The sequence below is a fragment of the Cynara cardunculus genome, assembly GCF_001531365.2.
Source record: "Cynara cardunculus var. scolymus isolate 2C chromosome LG 4, CcrdV1, whole genome shotgun sequence".
Taxonomy (NCBI): Eukaryota; Viridiplantae; Streptophyta; class Magnoliopsida; order Asterales; family Asteraceae; genus Cynara; species Cynara cardunculus.
This window is the reverse complement of record NC_037531.1, coordinates 16,953,417-16,975,291: the sequence shown is the minus strand read 5'-3', so window position 1 is coordinate 16,975,291 and position 21,875 is coordinate 16,953,417. Positions and strand designations below refer to the sequence as shown.

At 36.0% G+C, this 21,875-nt stretch overlaps 4 protein-coding genes across 5 annotated transcripts; 2 read left to right on the top strand and 2 right to left on the bottom strand.

Moving 5' to 3' along the window:
• Nucleotides 1-2,665: 2,665 nt before the first annotated feature.
• On the bottom strand, nucleotides 2,666-4,880 carry LOC112511712. Its single transcript, XM_025117425.1, has 3 exons — nucleotides 4,598-4,880; nucleotides 4,126-4,492; nucleotides 2,666-2,833 (listed from the first exon to the last, which is right to left on the bottom strand). Exons 2-3 carry the CDS (start codon nucleotides 4,274-4,276, stop codon nucleotides 2,682-2,684), a joined length of 303 nt encoding a protein of 100 aa, XP_024973193.1. The 5' UTR covers nucleotides 4,277-4,492; nucleotides 4,598-4,880; the 3' UTR covers nucleotides 2,666-2,681.
• Nucleotides 4,881-5,714: 834 nt separating this feature from the next.
• LOC112511827 (plant intracellular Ras-group-related LRR protein 1-like) lies at nucleotides 5,715-10,677 on the bottom strand. 2 transcript variants are annotated; one of them, XM_025117621.1, is made up of 4 exons: nucleotides 9,710-10,438; nucleotides 7,607-7,773; nucleotides 6,092-6,768; nucleotides 5,715-5,901 (listed from the first exon to the last, which is right to left on the bottom strand). In XM_025117621.1, the coding sequence occupies exons 1-3, from the start codon at nucleotides 10,436-10,438 to the stop codon at nucleotides 6,096-6,098; spliced, it is 1,569 nt and encodes a 522-aa protein (XP_024973389.1). In that variant the 3' UTR covers nucleotides 5,715-5,901; nucleotides 6,092-6,095. The 2 variants fall into 2 exon arrangements, with proteins under 2 accessions (XP_024973389.1, XP_024973388.1); XM_025117620.1 differs by having other exon boundaries at nucleotides 5,715-6,768; nucleotides 9,710-10,677.
• Nucleotides 10,678-14,213: 3,536 nt separating this feature from the next.
• Nucleotides 14,214-17,415, top strand: LOC112511555. The gene is made up of 2 exons (XM_025117231.1): nucleotides 14,214-14,391; nucleotides 17,120-17,415. Exons 1-2 carry the CDS (start codon nucleotides 14,248-14,250, stop codon nucleotides 17,273-17,275), a joined length of 300 nt encoding a protein of 99 aa, XP_024972999.1. The 5' UTR covers nucleotides 14,214-14,247; the 3' UTR covers nucleotides 17,276-17,415.
• Nucleotides 17,416-19,540: 2,125 nt separating this feature from the next.
• LOC112511384 (60S ribosomal protein L27a-3-like) lies at nucleotides 19,541-20,287 on the top strand. The gene is made up of 2 exons (XM_025116981.1): nucleotides 19,541-19,630; nucleotides 19,716-20,287. Exon 2 carries the CDS (start codon nucleotides 19,721-19,723, stop codon nucleotides 20,159-20,161), a length of 441 nt encoding a protein of 146 aa, XP_024972749.1. The 5' UTR covers nucleotides 19,541-19,630; nucleotides 19,716-19,720; the 3' UTR covers nucleotides 20,162-20,287.
• Nucleotides 20,288-21,875: the final 1,588 nt, after the last annotated feature.

The following is a 21,875-nucleotide window of genomic DNA, read 5'->3' as shown; positions in this document are numbered from 1 at the left end:
AATATAATATTAAAATCGAGATATGTCACGTTGCATTGCGCGAGTACTCTTCTAGTCTTATCATTATTATTATCCAAAAATAACTCGAGCACTAATAATAAACTAAATCCCATTTTTCTAAATTTAAATTATCTAAATTGTTATAAAATTTTAAATTAAATAAACTATTTTTTTAAAAACTATAATTTTATAATCTTTAATGTCATATCGATATCTTTAATTTACTAGAATGGTACTCGCGTAATGCAGCAAGATATATCTTAATTTTTATTTTGTTTCTGTAGATGTTATAACACGCTTTATGTGGTTTTGAGAAAAAAAATGTTTTTATTTTTGAATAAAATATAAATTTGAAGATATAATAAAATTTAGAAAATAAATATATTGATGTTAATATCAAATTAATTATTTATATTTATCCCATAAAAAACAACATAAACTCATCCAATTTTAAACACTATCCGCCATGCGGGGCTTTGACCGGGTCCAATACAGTAATGATCGAACTAATCATCCGGTTCTTACAGAGGCGGAACACAAATAGACCAGATCAACAATAGTGCAGGGACCCAAAAGAATTTTATATTTAAAATGTTAACGGACTATAGATTATTCACTCTATCTAAAAAAAGCCCAGGGCCAACGCTCCTATGACTAGGGGTGCTCATGGGTTGGGTTGATCGGGTTGAAGGCATTTGAACAACTCAATCCAATGCTTGCAGTTTGAAAAATCTTAACCCAACCCAACCCAAACCAAAGTGCAACCCAACCCAACCCAACCCTTACGGGTTGGTCGGGTTGATACTTTGGTACATTAAAATATTCTTCTAACCTTGAATATGTTATTTCTCTACTCATATTTTTTTTCATCACCAACCATTTGATACAACTTATCCATATTTCTTACGTATATTACATTCAGTTAATTTTCTCAATTTACATATATGTTCACAGTTACTGAACATATATACGTATGAGTAATATAGAGATGTGAATAGATTGAAAATATGAAAAGCATACATGATAGTGTAATTGTTTGATGTATATATTAATAGAAATTCAACAATCATATTAAATCCAAGAAATAAAAAAATATCGACTTCATCGGGTTGGGTTCAAATAATTGTAACCCAATATCAACCCAATACATACGGTTTAACAATTTTACAACTTGATTAGACATCGGGTTACTTCGACTTGGGTTATTTCATGTTGGGTTAGGTTGGGTTGGTCAGGTTTTTGAGCACCCCTACCTATGACCATCCGTCCTAGGTCCTTAACGCAACCAATCCCAACAAAGCCCCAGTTTTTTGCTTTTAATCACTTTCTGTTGAAAAATGCATCTTTCAATCATTGACTATAACACGACTTGAACGAAAACAATACATTAAAACATAATTTATCAAGTTAGATAATTTATAATGTCGGTGAAAACAGGCAAAACCCATTTTATTAGATTATACGATCTGTAATTTTGTAAGTTTTGATGGTTATTGTCATAATCTATTATATTCTGTAAACCAATATTTTCATGGAAAATGTACAAGAAAATTGTTATTCAGTTTATACATCAACTAATATCAAAAAGACCAATCTCGTACTGAAGAAACAAAATCATAACACGAAACGCATTGTTCAAGTCCCTGCATGAAGATTACGGTGAGATGCACCCATGACAAGAGATGACATAATTTCTACAATGGATAGTGTCCAGAGTCAAATCTTAGAGCATTTCCAACAGATATGTTGTTTTCTTATAAAATATAGTATCAGAAATCAAAATCTTCAAAAAAAATATTGTATCCAACTTCAAAGGAATTCTGTCTTAAAGATTCTAACATTGGTTATATTATTAAAATATTAATTACTTCTGTTAAACCATTAATTTTTATACCTGTTATTGGTGGAAAAATTAAAATATTATTTTCTCCTCTCAAGTATTAGGTCTCAATATTTTTTTAAATTTAAAGATTTTCACCTTCTGTTTTTGTTTTTCTATTTTAACATAAATTATAAATATTTGTAGCAAAAAAACACTAAAATTCCTATTTTAAATTAGCCATCCAACAACTATACTACTACCAAAGGGCATTTGACCTAGCGGTATCGTGACCCTTGGTCTTCTAGGAAGTGACCCTTGGTCTTCTAGGAGGTCAGGGGTTCAAACATCATCATAGGTGAGGAGGGTGTGTAAGTTTATTTGTTGTATTTGCCGTATATAAATATTATATACTTCAAAATATAATAAATGGGAATTAAAAAAACCACTTTGATATTCTATAATATAATGAGTTTATTCCTCCAGAAATCCAAAACTGGGTGAAATAAAAATTCATTCATTGTCATTTTCATTTTCACAATGAGCCAAACAGACCCTTAATTTCTCTTTTCTTTCTTTTATTTTAAACAACCTAAAAAAACCATTTATTTGTTATGTTTTAGGTTGACTTTAATAAACTTAAAAATCTTTCACATAAAACTAGAAATTATTGCTTGAAATTAATAACTCAAAATACAACTATACAAAATTGGCATATATTAAAAAAATAAAAATAAAAATTCTATTTATATATGCATTATTTAATAAATTCCCCTAAAACCAAAAAAGGCAAAAAAAAAAAAAAAAAACCCATTTTTTTTAATTTTAATATATGAACAAAAAGTATAGTTGAACTTATAATTTAAGCAACCCAAACCATTGCCATTGAACTCAAAAATGTAGCACAAGCAACAGCAACAATGCTTCTCTCTTTGATCACAACCTTCAACAACTGCATTGCAACATCTCCGGTGATCTTCCGCCCTTCCACCGCCAGTACGCGGCGGCGTTTCCCTGCAAAAGCCATCATCACCAACACCATGATCCACGTCACGATGGTGGTTCTGACCATAACCACCACCAAACCCGCGATCAACACCACACCTACAACTCCAACCATAGACCACAGGTAGAACGACGACCGCCATGATCCGCCACGGCCACCATTATTAGACATGAAGATGAACACCAAGAGAAGCATAAAGATCAAGCACCATGATGCAACTTTCTTGGTGGTGGTGGCGGCGGCGGCGGTGGTGGTGGTGGTTGATCTATTGATCATCATCTGAGATGAAGATGGAGAGAATCTGAGATTTGGGGATGAAAATGGTAATTGAAGGATGATGCTTTTTAGAATGATCAAATAATGAGGGGGAGGAATTAGAAGCCATGTGACTTTGATTATTTGCACATGGGATGGTTGGCAATAACCACACCAACTTTATTTCTTTAATCAACTTCTTTCAAGAAAATCAGATATTGGAATCTTATATCAGCTAGACACATACCATCAAACCTCTATATATGTTAGAGCGTCTATAAAGGGTTGTTTACTGAACGTTTTTTGGGTGAGTGTTTACAGACAAGAGTCATCACTCTCATTTACCTTATAGGATAAAGATTCTTGGCCAACAAATTTGGTTCTTATCGTATCTCGAGACCCAAAGGTAGACCTAAGAATTTTTTTCATGAATATATAGATAATTTTTACAAAAGCATCATTGGTCTGTTGATTAGTTCTTTACTTTTTCGTATGTGAGGTCATGTGATTGTTGAGTCTTTGACTGCAATTTTTTTTCAAAAACATAATAAATCTGAAATAAAAGCTAAAAACTAAGAAAATGGCACAAACGAAATTCGAACCAAGGCTAGGACTGATGAAAAAAGCCATACAAACCAACTATACCAAGGAAAACTTATATTATAAGATGTAGTTTTAAAATATGCACGGTTGCACGCAACAAAACAATACAGTAGCACCTTTCACAACCCCAAAAAAAATCTATAACGACTGTATACGTCTCTGGCCATGCCTTTTACCGGATAAGATTCTTGATCTTTGTTATGCACGTGGGCATCCTCAAGATATGTTTTAGATACCACTATCCAATTAAAACCCTACTTTGCTAAATGGAGAGAAGTAAGTGATTTGAATAGAGAATTAGTCAATAAACTCAAACCCTAAACTTCCAGATATAACAAAGAAAACGACGATAACAATCCAAAATCCATCCAAATGCAATCTGTTGTGTTCAATTAGAAACTACAGAAATTAAATTAAACAGGAATAGAAAACGAATATGAACCTGTAAACTGCAATCTTTTCCGGTCGCGATTACGACCGAATACCTCAATTGTGCCAGCACGACATCTCTCTGCAATAGTGCGAATTAGGGTTTTCTGAATCTGTTCTCTGCAATTGCCGATCGAATCCTCAAATAACCGAAAACCGATCATCTTCTATTTTTTGCAAGATTTTGTTTCCTTTTTGCCGGTGTTAAACGAGAGATCCGACTGCCTCCTTTGCTCTCTGTTCTCAACTCGATCTTCAAAATTCAAAACCCCACAAAGAGCATTCCCAACTTTTTAGTGGAAGTTACGTTTTTAGTCCCTGTAGTTTGTCAAAAATTGCTACTCTTGTTCTTATGGTTTCAAAGTTGTGGGTTTTAGTCCCTGTGGTTTTTAATAATGAAGAAGGAAAATAACAATAAGTTGTGAATTACAAAGAGGAAAAAGTAATAGATTCTAAACTATAAGGATGAAAACGACAATATTTACCTGCTTGTTCGACTTGTACCTTAGATAAATTGCAGCTGGGATGATTTGTACTCTCGTTTGTCCTTGTCCTCCATGCATCTTCCGACTTCGACAATAGTTTTAAGATGCAGCTTGAATTTGCAGAAACTCACAAAGTCGAAGTTGTAGATATGTTTGTTGTCTTTCTGGAGAATCTTGAATCACTTTAATCGGGACTTCATGAGTGAGATGTGATTGAAATGGCTCTGCTTCGCGGATCTGTCAACATCTCACAACTTGTTGCTTTTTGCCTCAATTTGTCTGTATTTCGCTCCATAATGTTTTGAACCTATTAAAATATAAAAACACATCAATGTTGTTCGGTTTATATCGTTTTCTAATGCATTAATGAAGGGTCTTGACAAGACAATAAATGAGGATTAGCATCCAATCAGTAGAACAAAAACCAGGGAAATGAAACAAGATTGGTAAATTATTAAACTAAATATGTCAAATAAAGCCCGACATCCTTCCATAATTCTTTCACTTACCGGGTAAGACTCTTAATTTTTGTCTCGCTCTTATCGGGTAACATTATTGGTCCTTGCTATATTCATCCAGCAAGGTAACTTGACTTTGTAAGCGTTTACCTAGATAAGTGTTTGGTAAACAGCCCCTTGGTCTTTAACAAAAAGACAAAAAACTAAAAGCTCTCTATTATCTATATTTTAATGGATCCGTTGAAAATGTAGTCACATTTCATGTTCAGATATATAACTCAATTAGGGGTGGGGGTGTTTCGGTGGACAAATCAAAAATCCAATCAGATTTAGGATATAGAAACCAATCTTCGAATTTTGGTTTTGGATTTCTGATCGCTTCAGGTTAGAGTTGGTTAGGTTTTGGATTGGGGTCGGTTGTATACGGGGCAAAAAAGAATATATTAAATCGAATTTAAAGATGAATTCATTCATTTCTAAAGATAATTAAATAAATAAATAAATATATTAATAAAAGATCTTAAATTGTATATGTGTGTGTGTATTTTAGGTTTCAAACCAATTCCCAAACCCAAATCCAAATATCAGTTTCGGATTTTAGAATATTAGGCCTTCCAATTTTTGTACAAACACCTCATTTTCTGTTTGGGTCCGGTTTGAGAGAATAAAGAATACAAACCATTTCATGAAATGTCTATTTTACATAAAAAAATATCATAACCCAAAATACAACAATCCCAACTTATTTTGTTTTAACCAATGGGAAGTGCTACAAGATGAAGTCTTTCCATCACCATATGCTTGCAAAAACACCACCACTATCCTATGTATAGTTTCTCTTCCTGCCTGCAAACCACCAAAAAAAAACCCATGAATATAAGAGTCAAAAATATCTCACAGTCCAGAAAATATTCAGTGACCCAAAACATTAAGAAAAATCCTCAGTGGCCCAAAGCAGAGCAGCCAGTAAAATCCCCCATGGCCCAGAGGAGCCATGAAAATCCCCAATGGCCCTGAGGAGACTTGAACTAGTAACCTGATCATAGTTGTTGATCGAGGTAAGGGTCTGTCTTTGTGTTTGTGTTCCCTCCACCTCCACCTCCACCTCCACCGCCCAAATATCCGCCAACAGTTCCAGCGGCACCAGCAACAGCGGTGGTCAACCACGAGGTGCTACGAGTTAACCAACCACCCTGTGGTTGGTCAACCTCAGCCGACTTGCAATTTTCCTCCTCCGCTACTAACATATCGAGCCACCTCTTCGCCAAGAACACCTTCACCGCTTCGATTCCTTCATTCACCACTTCTTTAGGAGGAACCACTAACGGGTTTTCTTCCACATTCAGCTTCGCAAGATTCTCGAGGCGGCCTAAGGTGACGGGAAGTTCGTGTATCTGGTTGTTGCTGACATCAAGTTCTTTGAGGCTGGTCAAATCGCCAATTGTGAAGGGAAGTGATGTAAGGTCGCTGAAGTTACCGCTAAGATTAAGAATCTCGAGCTTCGAAAGCCTGCCGATGGATGATGGCAGGATTCGGAGTTCGTTGAAGTGCGCGTCTAGAAACTGAAGAGATTCCATTTCACCGATAGAGGTGGGAAGCGAGCGCAGCTTGTTTAAAGGGACCGAAAGGCGCTTCAATTTCACAAGTTCGTAGCCGAGATTGGTGGGTAGATATGTTAGCTTATTGAAGCTAGCATCAAGTTCTACCAATGACCTAAAACAAGATCATACTGTTAATTGTACACTAGTTCACCAATATACACTAGAACAAAATCGGTTTTTTACAGGACGCCAAAAATGGCTAAATATATTAATAGACTACTTTATAGGACCGGTTCGAGTCCCTCCAATGCCACTGGGAATTTGCCAGGCTGTTCTCAGGGTCCCATGGGGTTAGCTTGCTGGGTTAGTCGAGCAAGTTGGTCCAACACCCACGGTTAACAAAAAAAGGACCAAACAATTGTTCGTCCTATCTAAAAATATTACAATAGGATGTTAGAATGTATGGTTGGATTCTGGTGAGAATGGAAGTTATGGTAAGAAGGGATTTTTACCCTTGGATCAATCCTAATTGAAGATCAAAACTAATGTGGTGCACCGAGATGCACCGGACCAATTCCCGTGATAAGCGCAATTCATGGGGTGGAGGTGAGATTAAAAGTGATCAAGGGTCCAGATCCCTTTTTACACTTCTCACCTTAACTCCTATGCTCACACAATCCTTCATCTAAAACATAATGGGGCATACTAACAAGTTTTTTAGGACACTTGAAATAAAGTGTCCTATGATCACATCTTTCTATAGGACATTTGTTTTTATAAAGAACTTTTTCGAATAATGTCATATACAAAACTAATAGGACACTTTATTTCAAAATTGTCCTATAAACTTAGTGCAACATATTTACATAGAATGCACAATTGTTTATTCCTATAAACTTAAGTTCTATAAAACAACCTATTAACGTCTTATGAAGTCGATTATATTGTAGTGGTAGGTGAGACCGTGAGAGAGAAGGAAAAAATTTGGTGACGTATCTAAACAGATGTACCTGCAGTGACAAATGCTGTCGGGCAAGGAAGCGAGCTTGTTGCTAGAAACATCTAAAATCCTCAACTTCAGCAATAACCCAATGGAATCAGGTAAAGATTCCAAAAGATTGGAAGAAGCATTAAGCTCCTCAAGGCTCTCAAGTCCAGCAATTGAGTCGGGAATAACCTGTTACAGTACACGGAGGGTGGTCAATATGGAAAGTGTTCCAAAAAAAATAACAAAACAAAAACAGGGTCAGAAAATATATAAACCAAACCAAACGAACCCAATATGTCCCTCTCAAAAGTAGGGTATGGGAGGAGTAGGATGTACACGAACATTATCATGGTAGTATGATTTTGACTTTTTGAGCTAGCAAAAACTACCGAGAAGTGGTTTACCCATGGCCAACCAACAACATATTTACCTCCCTATATGTGCCCATTCCTAGTGCTACAAATACAAACACATGCCCTTTTGGTAATTTCACTAGCAGTATTAATAACTTTTTTGTTTGTCATCAAGGTGATAAAGTCAATTAACCCTAAAGAGATTCTAGCACTCATACGAATGTAATTGCAACTATGATTAAAAATTCTTCCTCAGATTCAGCCATTCACATAAAACTAAAACAAACCCAGTATATCTAGCTCGAAAGCAGGATCTCGGAGGGTTTGGATTCAGTCATTCACATGACGAGATATTTCTAATCCTATAGAAACTCCCTCAGTTTTTCAATTAGTGGACTGTTCTGACAGATTCCATTAAGAAACTTCAATCGACCACAAAAATCAGAACAGTTCTAGTTTTGCCTTTCCTATTATACCCTTAAGGTAAAGCCTAACTGACTGCTGAAGAAAAATAATCCAACTTCCATGGTTCTAATGGATCTGGTCAATAGAGCACATGATGTTGGGTCATTTATTGTACAGTGATACTTATCCTCGGATGCCCAACAATTGAAAGTAGGACCCTTACTAGTGAAGGAATGGAGTATATGAATCCAGTTTCACCACCAAATAATAATTGATGTTTTCAGATGTAGTGTAATGATGCTGCTGGTGAAAGTGGAACAGAAGTCAACTGTGCACGTTATGTGCTTTTAATCATCGAGGTAGACGCGAAAGTATTGTGCAAGGTTTTAAGGTTTTAATTTGACATGGGTGGTTTACTAATTTACCAATCTTGTTCCATCTCCCTGATTTTTGTTCAAAAAATGCATTTTTGTCCCATGCAATCTTGTCCTGTCCTGTCTCAAGTCTAAATGTCTCACCAAACTATTAACCCTGGACTTGTGTCATGCGTGATTTTGTACTACCTTCTGATGATAGATTGGTTGAAAGAAGTGAACATCAATATAAGAGGCTCCTTTCTCCATTTAATTAAAAACTATGCATCTAAGAACAATCCAATTCTTTTCTTTCATGTCAACAAAAAAGCAAGATCAAACCAACCACAATGTGAAGATAAATCATAAATGAAATCGGACTATGGTATCAACAAGAATATTTGTTAGGAAATAATCATTGTTTTACGGTATTTGCAGCAAACCTGTTCCTGAAGTTTAAGAAGGAGTCAGAAAGTGCTCAAATATACATCAGATTCCATTACACCAAACATGAAACTATGGTTAGATATACTAAAAAGGACGAATACCCCTTATTCGAACTTGCATTTGGAGCCAATGCCCCATTATTTCAAGTCATGAATCGCCAAAGTTATAAGTTACTGCAACATACCACTTACAATTACACAATTAGCATTTCTAATTCATGTTTCTAGATACAATGCCGTTTTCTAACCCAAAAGCAATTCAACTTTACATGGTAGAGATCTATCCACAACGTTTGATAATTATATTGAACTAATATCTAGGCTACCTCATCGATATCTCGCTAACAGTTTCAATCATGATTAAAGAGTTATATATGCAGTGGTGGAGGGTCTTTCTTTTACACAAGCTGATAGCAAATCATTGACATCTCATCTCCACAATGATTTAAGTGTACCAGTACAGCAATGGCAGCGAAGCAAAAAAGAATGTCAACCCTAAATTAATTGAAGAAGATGAAATCAACCACATAATAATAAATAGGATATGTTGATGAAATCATTAACTAACCTCAAGTTGATTCGAAGATAGATTAAGAGAAACCAACATACGAAGCTTCCCAAAGGCTTCAGGAAGAAACGGCAACCGCCTATCTGATAAATCGATCCTTTCTAGATCCTTCTCTAACGCATCCTTCAGAATGGCAACCACTTCATCCTTAACATCATCCTCTACAGTTGGAACCTCGCTAGAACTCCCCTGATCATCAACCGCAACCGATTTTCCTCCCTTCTTCGCTTCCTCATAAAGCTTCTCAAGCCTCTTCTCCGCCATACTCAACATCTTCTCATATGATTGATGCATCTCATACAAAGAAATCATAGCCTTAAACGACTGCATCTCCATCTCTTCCGCCTTCTTCCGCTTGTCCACCTCCACCGCATCCGCATCAGACAGCGCAACCTCATCAAGCTGATTAACCAAGCTTTCTTCGATCTCAGCAAGTCGTGACCTGGCGATATCGATCAATTCATGATCAGGACACTCACCTAGGGTTTTCAGTACAGATCGTGTCCGAGATACATCGGCGACAGCTGCACGCATGGAAGCAATAAGTTCAGGATCGTTCAAGTAAGGCATGCGTTCAGCGAGTTCGAAGTAGGGTTCCGGTTCAGATGTGGAAGGAACCGTCGGCCGTGGTTGTTCGATGTCAAACTCCGGCGACTGAGAACGACTGACACTGGGGATTTTAGCCATTACATATGATAGAATTGGGAACTTCTTAGGGTTGGGATCCATTGCAAAATCGAGCAATTGAAGTGAAAGAGGGATGAACTAAGCGCCTGCTTTTGGATGCATTATGAATGATGAGACAAATTGAACGATTTCTACAAGGAGAAGGAATCCATCGTAGTCAAGAAAACGATTCGTTTAGTATAGATTCCATTGTTGGGGTCCATGTTCTCTGCTCCAATTTCTTCAAGTACATCTTATCTTTATTGGATGGTAAATGCGTTTGAATCGGATTGAATCGAATCAGATATGAATCCGATCGATAATATATAATAAATATTTCTTACGAACTTAGATCTAAAATGGTGCAATACTTGATGCTTTTGTCACTTTTTATTGATAAATATTAATCTTATCCGGTAACAGTAATGATAAAGATGGAGATTAATATCCGGGAATAATGATGATAAAAATGAAGGGTCGTATCTGATAAGTGAAAAAGACAGCGCTTACCTGATAAACATTTACCGGATAGATTGTTGCGCATGATACCACTTTGATTGGACTAAAATTTAACTCAGTAAAATAAGTTAGAAAGCACTTACCGGGTAAGCGTTCGGGTAAACGGTCATAAATTGTTTGTTTGAAGAACAGGATTAGAGATGACCAAAAATCGATATCGGGCCATGGGTTGGTCCTAGATCCAGGGATGGACCCAGACTTTTTTTTTAAACTATGGCATCATTTGGCTATAAGAAATAAATATAGGAAAAAAAATTAAATTGTGGCATCATTTGACTATAAAAAACAAATGTAGAGAGAAAATTTAAAACTATGACACTATTTGACTAAGAAAATGACAGTAACATGATTCGAATTCGGGTCTAGGATGGAATAAAAGCCTTGCAAACCAACTCCACTAAAGAAAACGTGTTCACCTTTTAGTTTCAAAATACATATGGTGGCACACAACAAAACAATACTGTTGCACCTTTCACGAACCTCATTTTTTTTACTATTCGACGGAGAAATAATACGGTGGCACGTTCTATCGTTGGCATCACTGTAGGTCCGTCCCTGCCTAGATCGATCACTTCAAAACAGGCTATCTGGTCTCCATCACATCCAAAAATAAATAAGAAAAAATTTGTATAATAAATTATAAAAATTAACTTTAAAGATTTAAAAAAATCAAGCTTGTATTAACCGCTTCCGATCCCGGGTTAGATTTTGAAGTTCCATAAAATGTTTAACCGGTCCCAACCGGTCTAAGACCATCTTGGTCTTGGTCTCAAGTGGGGTCAGACTCAATTTGGCCATCTCTAGACCGGAGACCAAAGAGTATGAAGGAGACAAAAGAGAGAGAGTTGAATTTTTTAAAGACATTTCTAATATTAATTTGTTCCATGTGACTTAATTTGAACAAATGAGAAGTCCTAACTCATTCCATATAACCGTTTTAGCTCAATGACAACGATTAAGCCGTAAAAAACACTCATATATGAGCAAATAAGCCTTATAGACCACTGCTTATTAAACCGTAAGCAAACAACTCTTTATTCATAATCGGGTTGGTCCTAAAGAGGATCTAAAGGCGTTTATGGTGTGGTTAGAGTTAAAATCGTAAACCAAACAGTATAATACGGTTTCAGCATATTCTTTTCAAACCACAAATTAAAAGTCACATGCTCCAAATTGCAAACCAAACTAGTTGCGACATTGGCTAAAATCGTAAATCGAACCAAAAAAAAATCCCTGCATTTTGTATTCCGTTTTATAGGTTTATGATCTTGGTAATGTGTCAATACCAACTTGTACCTACAAAAATCATCGTAGTATTTAAGTCATTTATTGTACATATTCTTAGTGTCAAATTAGTCATTATGTACTTTTGTGTATTAATTTTGGTTAAAATGCACATTATTAGCGTTAGTTGCATTGTATCCCTCATTTGTTGTCTTGTTGGGTTCTGTTTCGATAACCAACAATTTTTGTTGAGTTTTAGGATAGCCATATGAAGACGATGATCGTTCACTAAGGAAGCTCGAGAAACAAATGAAAGAAGGAGAAAAAAGGCACGAGAAATAGAAAACCAACGGAAGTGTGTTGAGAAATGGTGTGGATCATGTTAGGTCTATGAAGAAAATGGTATGGGTTGTTCATGGCACGAATCATGCCGAAAGAAAATTGACATGCTTCATTGTAAACAATTCCATTGTAAACAATTTCCAAACAATTATATTTCATTTTCCACTATATCATGAAAGTCTATTAATCATTCTGACTATTTAATCATTTTACATCAAACTATTGAGCAACTGTCAAATAGTCTCTAAAACTTTGTTCTTCAATCTTAGAATGCAACTTTTTCCACATATTTTGGTAATATTTTATTGAAGAAATTACATTTTTATCCATATGGTTTGTTAAAAATTGTGAATTTCGTCCCTATGGTTTTAAAATTACCATTTTCGTCTCTATGGTTTGCAATTCACTATTTTCGTCCCTGAAACTAAACACGACTTTAAAATATGAGACACTGAAATAGAAACAAAATGTAAACCATAGGCACAAAATAACAATTAAGTTTAAATCATAAGAACGAAATAGTAAAGAATTATAAATCATGAAGATGAAAATTGTAATTTCAAAATCACAAGGAGAAAAACAGAAAATTTCACCAAACTGTATGGTCCGTCAGATCCGTCTTAGGAGTCGTTTACTAAATACTTACCCGGTAAGTACTTGCTGATAAAATTTAACATTATTATTTGCATATTGGGTAAGATTTTAGACCACCAAAACGACATTGCATGTAACAATTTATCCGCTAAGAGTTTACCGTGGTAGGAGTCGTCGCTCTCGCTCTTACCGAGTAAGATTCTTAGTCCTTACCATATTCATCCGGTAAGGTAATGTGACTTGGTAAGCGCTTACCCGAATAAGCGTTTGGTAAACGGCCCCTTACTCTATATGTTTGAAAAGCAGACTTGGATTTCATTATTGAAAGAATGAACGGGATCAGGCTGGATCGCTAAAATTAATGAACAAGTTTGTGGCCACGGAGGTTCAAATGCAATGACTCTGGGCTACCTGAGATTAGTCGACATATCCAGGTTAATAAAAGAAAAGGGTGACTGTGTGTCTGTGTTGATTAATCTGTCTGTATAGATTGAGAATATTTTGTTCGGAGAAATCTTAAATAGCCGTTTTATATATCATGAAGTCACTACCAAACAATTATGTGTGTGAGTCCCGTCAAACTCATTGAGCAGCTAACGAACAGATATTTAGGGTCTATTTGTTTGCTAAAATGAAATGAAATTGTGGGGATTTAGATTTCAAATTCATTTCAATCTCGTGTTTAATATGCAACATTGTTTAGATTTAAAATCCTAGGATTCTGTTGAAATCCATCAAACATATGATTTTGAAATCATTCGGGGTGGTTGAGATTTCACAGGATTTCGTAGGATTTGCATATGATAATGTTTTAAAATATATTAAAAACATTTATTTTCTAATAATTCATTAATAAAAAAGGTAACATAATTATTTTTATAATTATTATAATTTATTTTTATAAATTATTCATAAAAAATGGAATCTCATTCCATTCCAAATTCTTTCGATTTCAAATTCAAATTTTCCAAAACCATTCCATCAAATCAATAGTCTTTCAGTATGGATGAAATGAACGGAATCATAGAAATTTTACAGATGAAGGAAAAAGATCTATAATAAAGAAAACCATAGGGATGAATTCTGTTAAAAGTGAAAAAGTTAAGGGACGAAAAACGTAATTTACTCAAACTTTTTAACACGCTCCAGCCATGGAGATGTGTAGCGGGATTTGTTAAAAATCTATTTGAAAGATGCTGCAATTTCCGGCTTTCATGACGCAATACCCGACGTCGACGAGGATCATTCCGACGTCGCTTCTTCTTCCTCCGCAATGGCCTCAGCCACACAGCGAGGAACTACTTCTTGCTATTGAGGAATCTGAATTCGAAGAAAAGGTCCGTATATATTTGTCAATACCTGCCTTATCATGTAAAATTTGCTGGTTCATGATCATGTTTATGCTGAATTTCTTGATTTCATGATTCATTAGAGATGATTTCAACCGTTCCATAGTTTAATTTCTGTTTGAAGGTCTGTGTAATGTTGATACAGTTTCATATGTAAAAACCTAGTTGTGTATTTTAAATCAATATTGAACGCTAAATTGACCTCCAGATCTATGGTTCCGTAACATGTTTCTCTTGAATTTACTATTTTTTGCTTATGTATATCACCTTTGTTTTTGCAATTCATAGATTTATAAAAATTGATGAGGCTCTGATTGTGCTGTCAACAGCTCACTGAAGATTGATGTTCATTTAGTATCAGGCTATGGGTTTCTGAATCCTGATCCCTAATAATTGATAGAAATAAATTTTAATCCGATAATCACTTTTGAGGTTTGAATGATAGAATAGTTCGTCAAATATTTATATTTTTCAAGTGTATTAAGGACCTGGTAATAATAATCCAACTTATAACTTGCTCCAAGGTCACTTTGTCAAGATGGCACAATGGTATAAGTTAGGGGCGGCTTAAGTCAGCACCCTCACTTTAATCGGATAAGATTTTCGGCATCAAATTGGATAATTGAGAAGCATCTCTTACTAACCGCGTAAGAATCTTCTCCCTTTCTTATCAGGTAAGATTCCCGGTCCTTGCGATGCTCACCCATTAAGGTAAGTGACACCCAGTAGGCGTTTGGTAAACGCCCCCTTAGTCAACTTGAGGATGCTTCAAATATTTCTGTGTAAGTGTGTATTGACATTGATTCAAGTTTATAGTATTAGGGAAGCTGCAACTAAACTGAGGCAGCGTTAACTTATTTTTCAGGTTTTCTGTGAATAAATTTAACTTAGGCTGTATCATGTGTACACATACTATAATTCACAATGGTTAAGGCAAACTCTTTTTAGGTAGGTTCTTTGTTTTGGACCAGAAGGGTTTAAGAGTGAGGTAGCTTAGTGAGCTAAGAGGATGCAAAGGTTGTCTCAACTAGGAGTTGACATTTTTTTTCACTAAATCTGGTACGACCAGCATCTGGTCGATGCCTGTTTTTAAACCACACAAATCTTTTCTTTGTATTATCAAATTACACGAGGACCTTGTTATATGTAGCCAAGGGCAAGCCACGAAGGGGTCCTAGGACCGTTTAGGTGGATGATCTTGGGTTGGAGGATGACAACGAGAATGGAGAAACTTGGCAAGTTCCTTGGGACTGTATCTCAGTTAATTAGACAAAAGGGCATTATCATCTATTTATGAAAAGTGTTAGTTTTAGTCTGTTGAAGATCTGTTAGTTGGTACTTGGTAACCGCAGTTAGGTGTATTCATCATTTAACTTTAGCATTGTATCAGTGGGTAGAAGTTATCAACCATTTACAATTAGCATGATTTTATAGGACAAGTAATGTTGTCCCATAGCACGATTCTTTTTGGGACTTCAAAAAATGTTGACAAACCCTCTGTTTCTCTCATGATTTCTAAAATCTTTTCACAAGACCGGGGTTTTCATAGAAACCTTCTCTCTACCCCTTAGGCTAGAGGCACATACATCCTATCCATCCCAGATTCCACATCCGAGTGGGATACACTGGGTATTTTTTTTTTGTCATTAGCAGGTTTGCATGCTTGATGTGATTGATAATACTCTAGAAGTAGATCAAATTACCAGATTCATAATTTGTGACATATGTTGTATTTGATACACTGTGGCCTTTTGAAGTTAGAACTTTGAATGCTAAACTTATTATGCAATACCCAAAGTGAATCCCTAGGGTTACTGGCAAATCTGGTAAAATTGCCAAAACTCCCCACTCTGTATGTTATTTCTTATCCAATGCACATAGAAACAAATCCAAATGATTTGCACATCTTTAGGGCTCGTCTGGTTTGTGGGATTTTGAATTGAGTTCCATTCCAATCCCATGTTTGATTTAAAGGAAAACCCGGAATTGAAGTTCTCGGATTTCAATGACATTGGATTTAGAAATCCCATGGGTTAGTAGTTGGTATTTCGCGGGATTTCATAGAATTTGTTTGTAATAATGTTTTAAAATATGTTAAAACATTTGTTTTGTAATAATCAATCAATAAAACGTAATTTAATTATTTTTATAATCATTTATAATTTGTTTTTATAAATCATGTTCTAAAAATATGTAAAAAACATTTGTTTTGCAATAATTAATAAATAAAAAGTAATTTAATTATTTTTATAATTATTTATAACTTGTTTTTATAAATCATCTATAAAGAATGGAATTCATTTCCATTCAAAATCCTATAAACCAAGCACACCAAAAATTCTGAATCCTTTCACGAAATCCAAATCTCTCAAACGCCCCCATAGTAACTTCACCCTTTGTTCATTATGTTTATAAACATCTACTATATCAAACCAAACAAGCCTAGTATATCTCACCAGGAGGTAGGGTCTGTCGAGGATGAGATTTACACAGACATGATCTCTACCCATTGAGTAAAGCACTTGTTTCCAACCTCTAGCTTATGAAAATGTGCGAAAAAAGAGAAGGATGATTGAAGATGTCTCTATCTGAATGTGCATATTGGTTCACGAAATAGTTGATAACCATTTATGGTTGCTTCGTCGTATAGATACTTAAGTTGGTTTTTTTATATCGTTTTAACTGCTGTTTTTATGTGTATCGTTTATCTTTACAGTATAACGACATCAGGAAGATAAACAGCAACGTAATTGTGATAGGAAAAACATCAGTTGAGAACGACAAAGAAGACTTTGAGAACGATGCAGACGAAGATGAAGCTGACAATGCCGAAGAGTCTGAAGGCGATGAGTTTGAACAGGAAACGGGTTGATTTTTCATATCTTTGTTTTCGCTGCAAATAGATTTTGTAACGGAATATCTTTACTGGTTACCGTTTTACAAAGTAAACACTCTTGTCAAAAAGAATAAAATCATGTTCCAATCATTTGAATATCCATTTTCGTTTTGTGATATTGATGTTAAAAGGGTGCCTTTGGTAAATGGATGAGATTGGAGTGTACCGCAAATGTGACTATAAGAAATAAATATACGATTTTTTTTTCAATCGATGACACTATTTGACTAAGAAAATGACACTAACACGATTCGAACTTGGGTACGGGATGGAATAAAAGCCTTGCAAACCAACTCTACCAAATAAAACTTGTTCTCATTGTAGTTTCAAAATACATACGGTGACACACGACAGATTAATATGGTTGCACCTCTCACGGACCTAAATTTTTTTACCCTTCGACGGAGGAATAATACGGTGGCACGTGCCACCATAGCCACCAAAGTAGGTCCGTCCCTGTTCTGCAGTTTCGATTTCTGCCATGTCAATTTCTGTTTGTTGATTTTTGTTGCTGCTTGTTCAACAGAATGTAATTCTAAGTGAGCAGTAATGTATTTCCATTGAGCAGTGTCCAATATGCATCGTGTTGTTGCCAATGTGTTGTTGATTCTTTGTTTGTTCGTATAGTTTCCATTGAACAGTGTCCAATATCGATTCTTTGTTTTGGTATGGAACAAATGGGCGAATCACACCAACAAAAACGAATTATGATCAATTGGAAAGGAAAGATCATAATGTTGTGAAAACTTTCCTAGGGGTAAATCGGTTATTTTTGTTATTCAGACTGTTAGCATCCTCGATCACTCACAAGCTTGCTTTTAGGGCCCGCACAAGGTTAGGAAGATTGGCCGCAAGGAGCTCACTTCCTTCAACCAGACACTGCTCGAAGTCCGTGTGCAAGGTCAATTCCATCTTTCCGCTGAGGGAGGATCCAATACCAGTACTCGTATTCGTTCTATTGAACGAGCTGGCATGCCCATCATTTCTGTTTCGGAAGAAGGTTCCATAGCCCTCCTAAGTGACGACTACTCCTTCTAGCGAGTTATTAGCATCTTAATAGTTCCGGGAGGGGGGGGGGGGGGGGAATCAAAGAATATAGTAAAAGTCCCATGCTTTTCTTGGTATGCAAATAAAAAACACGAAGCAAGCCGGCCTTCCTACTTTTGAACCTATATTATATTATAATGGTAAGACTGTAGTCTACTGCTACAAGAGAAAAATCAAATCCATATCCGGCAAGGATGAAGGGCGATTTCATTGTTGCATAGATCAGGTCAGAGTAAGATGCCAAGGTAGTTGTGTAGGCGGAATATAATATCTCCGCTGCTACCACGGGCTTTTCCCCTGTTTTTAGTCTAAAAAGAAAATGATCCATCTACAAAATTTGAATAAGACGGGAGCTCTAAAATCAATAGTTGGTATTCCTTTCTTAGACGGCCAATTTTTCAGAGCACGAGTGAAGTGTCCTTGATTTCTGTTGCTTTACTGATACGAGCCGTGGTCTCGACTCAATCTCGGGACGGTGAATTTAGCTATGCTGGCCTTACATTAACCAATTACATATGCACTTTGTTGGCACTAAAAATTTCGGTCAGTTAAATGGGTCTATCTTTTCTCGTTTTCCTTTTTCATGAAATGATAGATCGTAACCTATGACATTCTCTTAGCCTTCTAGCTCCTAAAGCTAGGACCTTGCTGGAGCTTTACGAGATAGGAGGGAAGGCTCTCGCTCAACGGATTATTCAGATAAAAAAAACAAACACCACCAATTTATTTAGACAAATTTATTCATATAAGGGGTTATTTGATAGTTGCTGAATGGTTTGTTGCTGAATGATTTAGTGTCGGAATGATTAAAAGACTCTCATGATACAGTGCAAAATGAAATATAATTGTTTGGTAATTGATTACAATAAAATTATGTCGCTAATGGTTAAGGGAGACCCATGATACAAAGTTATTTAGAGAGTTTTAAAACCATTAAGAGACAGACTTTTCTTTTGCCAAACAAGATTCACCTTTTAACGATTAAAAAACTACATTTTAATAAAACTATTAAGAAGTAAATAAGAATCTCTAAGGCTTAATAGAAAATTTGGTTATAGCTTGTTAATATAAGAGACACTTGTAAATGCTTTACAAATAACCATTATTATGGGGTTTTCCCAAGCACCTCTAAGTGGGTTCAGCAAAAAGCCCACATATGATCTTGGCCCATGGAGCTATGCTAATGGACATTTTCTGCGTCTCCTATAAAACGAATTAGGGTTTGAGTAATCAAACTATATACCCAATCTCTGCCGCAATTTCTCACCGGAGTCTGCCTTTCAGGTATGTATATTCGCAATTTCTCACCGGAGTTCGTGCCAATTTCGTATTAGATGTACTTGATTTCAAATCGTTCGCTATTTTGCAGGAGAAATGACGACGAGATTCAAGAAGAACCGTAAGAAGCGCGGACACGTGAGCGCCGGACACGGTCGTATCGGAAAACACCGAAAGCATCCCGGAGGTCGTGGTAACGCCGGAGGAATGCACCACCACCGGATCCTCTTCGACAAGTACCATCCCGGTTACTTCGGTAAAGTCGGTATGAGATACTTCCACCGGCTCCGCAACAAGTTCCATTGTCCGATCGTTAACGTCGACAAGCTCTGGTCGATGGTTCCACAGGATGCCAAAGAGAATGCTTCAGCTGATAAGGTTCCAATTGTGGATGTTACTCAGTTCGGTTACTTCAAAGTGTTGGGAAAAGGTATGGTTCCGCCATCGCAGCCGATGGTGGTTAAGGCGAAGCTTATTTCGAAGACTGCTGAGAAGAAGATTAAGGAAGCTGGTGGTGCTGTTCTGCTCACTGCTTAGGTTTGTTTTCAACTTGTTAATTAGTGCCAGTTTTGATTATTACTGTTAGATTAGGGTTTATGGAAGATGAGTCTCTTTTGGTGAAGTTGAACTTGATGCATTATATTATATCGATTTGGCTTGAAATTTCTTTCGATTTGATTCATAATACTGCAACTCAGAATCAAATAACTCAACCCAATATGAAACTTCTAATATCTGAACAAAAATTAATGTCATTATTATCAAGTTCTTGTCTTAATGGTCATTTTCTATTGTATGATTTGTTGTATTGAATCGAGGTAGGATCTCTTTTATTCAGATGGTATATGGGTGTGGTGATGGTGGTCAATGGTAGTATAGTAGTATAGAGACAGGTGTGCATATACATATAGGGTTGGGTTCTGGTTAGTAGAGAGTTAAGGTGACAAGTGTGAGAGATTCTCCATCCTTGGATGCACATGAGGATGAGATGCACCTTTGGATGCACATGAGGATGAGATGCACCGAGTTGCATGGGATTAATCCTTGTATCAAACGCGATTCATGGGTGAGTTTGAGATTAAAGGTGATTAAGTGATCTGATCACTTTTTATGCTTCTCACCTTAACTCCCCTTCTTACAGATCCTCTGCCTGTACATATATACATATATAGGATGTGAGAAGATGAGAATTATCAGGATCATGTATGATCATACCCTTTTGGGTGTGTTTAATCATATGTGATTAAACGTCTATGTGTTGTCAATGCAACATGTGTTTAATTGTATATGATTAAACTTGTTTTTCATGCATGTAATCATGTATGATTTTGAAAATTCTTCCATTCTTGCAAAAATGTTTAGCTTTTTGTTTGAACTTGCCTCTCTCTATATATCCTCTACATATCCTACCCCACTCATTTTTACATTTTGTGCCGATTATCAGGCTAGAGTCACCACCCTTATCTTATGGGATTACATTTTCGGCTATCAAAATGGATTGTTGATTGACAACCATCTTTTACCCAGTAAGCAATAACGGATAAGGGGTTTTTTTCCTTGCTTATCAGGTAAGTTTCTTGGTTTTTGCCATGCAAGTGATACCTGATAAAAGCTTGCAGAGTAAGCAATTGGTAAACGACTCCTAGTTGGGATATGTTAGGCTTCGTTTTGATTTGACAGATTTTTTCACTTGTCTACTTCACCTTGGTCTTTCTCTTCTATCTGCGCATCAAATGCACCCGTTAAGGGACGTGGTGATAGACCGAATCAAGTTAGATAATGTATATCTATCAAGTGATTCCATGGACATCTCGAAGCAAGGGTCATGTGACTCCATGGATCTAACAGTAACTATTTGATCCTATGATCGGTGTCGAATTGGCCTGTTTATGGTCATCGGGGCACTTAATCACATAACTGGTTATGGTCACCGGGGGACTTGATCACATAGCTGGTTATGCTAGGTCCTAGTTATATCTGATTATGTACCAAAAAGAAATAGTAACCAATTGCTATGCTGTTATATCGGTCAGAATACGAAATATCGGTCAGGACCGATATTCGATATATCGGTGATATATCGGAAATATCGGTTAACATAATATTTCTTAGAATTATATATATATATATATATATATATATATATAAAATATGCATTAATTAGAGTTTAGAAATATAGTTTCAAAATTAAAACATCACATCATCTAAAGTGTTCAAAAACAAGCTAATCGCAAGCAATAGGTTCGGCATC

Excerpts from the sequence above, each read along its gene's own strand:
- LOC112511827 (XM_025117620.1), bottom strand. The coding sequence starts at position 10,438 with ATGGATCCCAACCCTAAGAAGTTCCCAATTCTATCATATGTAATGGCT. Across the intron at positions 7,774-9,709 it reads TATCTTCGAATCAACTTGAG|GTTATTCCCGACTCAATTGC; the intron begins GTTAGTTAATGA and ends GTACTGTAACAG. Across the intron at positions 6,769-7,606 it reads GACAGCATTTGTCACTGCAG|GTCATTGGTAGAACTTGATG; the intron begins GTACATCTGTTT and ends ATCTTGTTTTAG.
- LOC112511384 (XM_025116981.1), top strand. The coding sequence starts at position 19,721 with ATGACGACGAGATTCAAGAAGAACCGTAAGAAGCGCGGACACGTGAGC.
- LOC112511712 (XM_025117425.1), bottom strand. The coding sequence starts at position 4,276 with ATGATCGGTTTTCGGTTATTTGAGGATTCGATCGGCAATTGCAGAGAA. Across the intron at positions 2,834-4,125 it reads GAAAAGATTGCAGTTTACAG|GGAAACGCCGCCGCGTACTG; the intron begins GTTCATATTCGT and ends TGGCTTTTGCAG.
- LOC112511555 (XM_025117231.1), top strand. The coding sequence starts at position 14,248 with ATGCTGCAATTTCCGGCTTTCATGACGCAATACCCGACGTCGACGAGG. Across the intron at positions 14,392-17,119 it reads AATCTGAATTCGAAGAAAAG|TATAACGACATCAGGAAGAT; the intron begins GTCCGTATATAT and ends TTATCTTTACAG.